The sequence below is a fragment of the Mus pahari genome, chromosome 23, assembly GCF_900095145.1.
Source record: "Mus pahari chromosome 23, PAHARI_EIJ_v1.1, whole genome shotgun sequence".
Taxonomy (NCBI): Eukaryota; Metazoa; Chordata; class Mammalia; order Rodentia; family Muridae; genus Mus; species Mus pahari.
Genome location: NC_034612.1, coordinates 35,070,476 through 35,073,615, shown reverse-complemented (window position 1 = coordinate 35,073,615; position 3,140 = coordinate 35,070,476). Strand labels below are relative to the sequence as shown.

At 43.0% G+C, this 3,140-nt stretch overlaps 1 protein-coding gene across 1 annotated transcript in view; it reads left to right on the top strand.

Moving 5' to 3' along the window:
* Positions 1–3,140, top strand: part of Kpna7 (karyopherin subunit alpha 7) — a 109,973-nt gene that overhangs the window by 76,631 nt on the left and 30,202 nt on the right. The window contains exon 4 of the mRNA XM_021222693.1: positions 387–515. Coding sequence (XP_021078352.1) covers positions 387–515 — 129 coding nt within the window. The remainder of the gene's footprint in view (positions 1–386; positions 516–3,140) is intronic.

Sequence of the window (3,140 nt, the reverse complement as noted above, 5' to 3'; positions counted from 1 at the left end):
AGGAAGCCACAGTGTGGCAGGAGAGAACTAAGTCTTGAGAGTTGTCCTCTGACCTCCACACACACACAAGATGATGAGTACAATTACATTTAGAAAACAGGGGTCCTGGAGAGATGGCTCAGTAGTTAAGAGCACTGCCTGCCCTTCAAGAAGACCCAGATTCAGTTCCCAGCACACACATGGTGCCTTACAATGGTTTCTTACTCCAGTTAGAGATTTGATATGGTCTTCTGGTCGCTGTGCGAAACACATATACACAGGGGATACAGACATGCATGTAAGGAAAACACCTCCAAAAATTAAAAACTAATACTAATAATGGAGTAATGTCCTGGGTCTCCAGCAACCTGGCTGTAACAGCTCCAAGCATGTGTTTTCTCTATTAGTTGCAGCGACAACAGAGGATTGCTTCCAGCCTACAACTCCGGAAGACCGGGAAAGATGAGCAGGTACTAAAGAGAATAACTATCGGTCTATTCTTCAGTGATGTGGTTTCTCACACACCAGTCAAAGAAGTGTGTTAGAACTCAGCATGGAGGGAAGTCCTTTGGTGGGTAAAACTTTAGCTAGTATCTCCAGCATGAGAAGTCTTACTAGGGTCAGAGCTTGCCATTTAATTCAGTTTATAGAAAGAGGAGTTGCTATGAGGGTGGCTAAGCAGTACTGGCGGGCATTCCCCAAGTGAGGGGCTGCGGGTGTGGCTCAGGAGTAGATCACCTGCTTAGAATCCCCCAGTCATGTGAGTAGGTAGAGAGATTTGGACTCAAGTCCTTGTGTTTGCTTTGCAAGTGCTTTACTGACTGAGCCTCAGCCCAAGGTTTTGTCTCCTGTCAATATTTATGGTATATTGCTAGAACTTATCTATTATACCTGCATTATTTAACTTACTGACCTCTGGTTTGTTGGTTTCTTTTTCTTTTTCTTTTTTCCCTCGTTTTTGCTTTTTTTCTTTTTATTTCACATTTTTATTAATTAATTTATATTTATATTCCAATTGCAGACTCACTTCCCGCTCTCCTCCCATTCCCTCTCTCTCCCCTCTCTCCATCACCCTCTCCTTTCTCCCCAAACAAGGGGAGGCCTCCCATGGCTTTCAGCCCTCTTTGGCATATCAAGATGCAGTAGGATTAGGCACACCTTTTCCTCTTGAGACCAGATAAGGCACCCCAGGTGNGTGAAAGAGATCCAAAGGCAGGCAACAGAGTCAGAGACAGTCCCTGCTCCAGTTGTTAGGGGACCCACATGAAAACCAAGCTACACGTCTGTTACATACATGCAGGTGGCCTACATCTGTCACATGCATGCTGTTTGGCTGGTGATTCCATTTCAAAGAGCCCCTATGGGCCCAGGTTAGGTGATTATGAAGGTTTTTTTTTATGTGTCCTTGACCCTTCTGTCATCCTCAATCTGTGCTCCCCTCTTCCTCATGATTCCTCAAGCACTGCCTAATGTGATGCTGTGGGTCTCTGGCTCTGTTTCCATCAGCTGCTGGGTGAAGCCAATCAGAGGACAGTTATGTTACCTCCCAGTGTGCAAGAATGGCTGAGAATCAGTAGTGCAGGGAGCATGGTGCCCTCTCCCGTTAGCATGGGTCTCAAGTAGGTCCAGTCATTGATTGGTGATTCTTCAACTTCTGCTTCTTCGTTATCCCTGCACTACTTGTAGGCAGGACAAATTGTGGGTTGAAGGTTTTGGGGTGGGTTGGTGTTCCCATACCTCCATNGGAAGGCTTGCATGGTTACAGGAGGGAGCCATTTCAGTTTCCATATTTCCAATTGGTAGGAGTGTTGGCTAGGTCTCCCTCATAGATTCTTGAGAGTTTCCCTTGTCCTAGGTTTCTGGTTTGACCCAGTGATGCCTCTCACCCCCACCAATNCCAGGTCTCTCTCCCTCCTGATCCTCTTCTCCATTTCCCTCTCTCACCCAGATCCCTCCCTCCCTCCATCCACAGTGTCTATTTTATTCCTCCTTCTCNGTGAGATGCAAGCATCCTTCCTTGGCCCCTCCTTGTTACTTAGCTTCTTTGGATCTGGGGATTGGGGCATCGTTATCCTCTACTTTCTGGTATATAAGAGAGTATATACCATGTATGTCTTTCTGGGCCTTACATCACTCAGGATGATATTTTCTAGTTCTGTCCCTTTGCTTTCAAATTTCATGAAATTTTGTTTTTAATGGCTGAATAGTATTACATTGTGTAAATGAAGCATATTTTCTTCATCCACTCTTCAGTTGAGGGACATCTAGGTTGTTTCCAGTTTCTGACTACTATAAATAAAGCTGCTATAAACATAGTTGAGCAAGTGTCCTTGTGGTGCAGTGGAACATCTTCTGGGTATATGTACAGGAGTGGTCTAGCTGGTCTTGAAGTAGAACTATTTCCAGTTTTCTAAAAAAAAACCCACCCAAATTGATTTCCAAAGTCCTTGTACAAATTGGCACTCCAAAAGCAATAAAGAAGCGTTCCCCTTGCTCTATATCCTCACTAGTATGAGATGTCACTTGGATATTTGATCTTAGGTATTCTAATGTGTATATGATGAAGTAATAGGGTTTATTTGCATTTCCCTGATGACTAAGGATGTTGAACATTTCTTGAACTGCTTCTCTACCATTAGGCATTCCTCTGTTGAGAATTCACTTTAGTTATGTACCCTGTTTTTAAAATTGAGTTATTTGGTTTGTTGTCTGTAATTTCTTGATTTCTTTATATATTTTAGATATTAGCTGGATGTCAGATGTAGGGTTGTGGAAGATCTTTTCCCATTCTGTAGGTTGCTGTTTTGTCCTATTGACAGTCTCTGTTGCCTTACAGAAACTTTTCATTTACATGAGGTCCCAATTTTTAATTGTTGATTTAATGCCTGAGCTGTTGGTTTTCTGTTCATGAAGTTGTCTCCTATGCCAACGGGGTCAAGGTCATTCCCCAATTTCACTTCTATTANATTTAGTGTTATGGTTTTACATTGAGGTCTTTGATCCACTTGGACTTGAGTTTTGTGCAGGGTGATAAATATGGATCTAGGTTCATTCTTCTCCAGGCAGACATCCACTTAAGACCAGCAGTATTTGCTGAAGACGCTTCCATTTTTCCCATTGTATAGTTTTGGCTTCCTTGTCAAAAATCAAGTGTCTGTAGA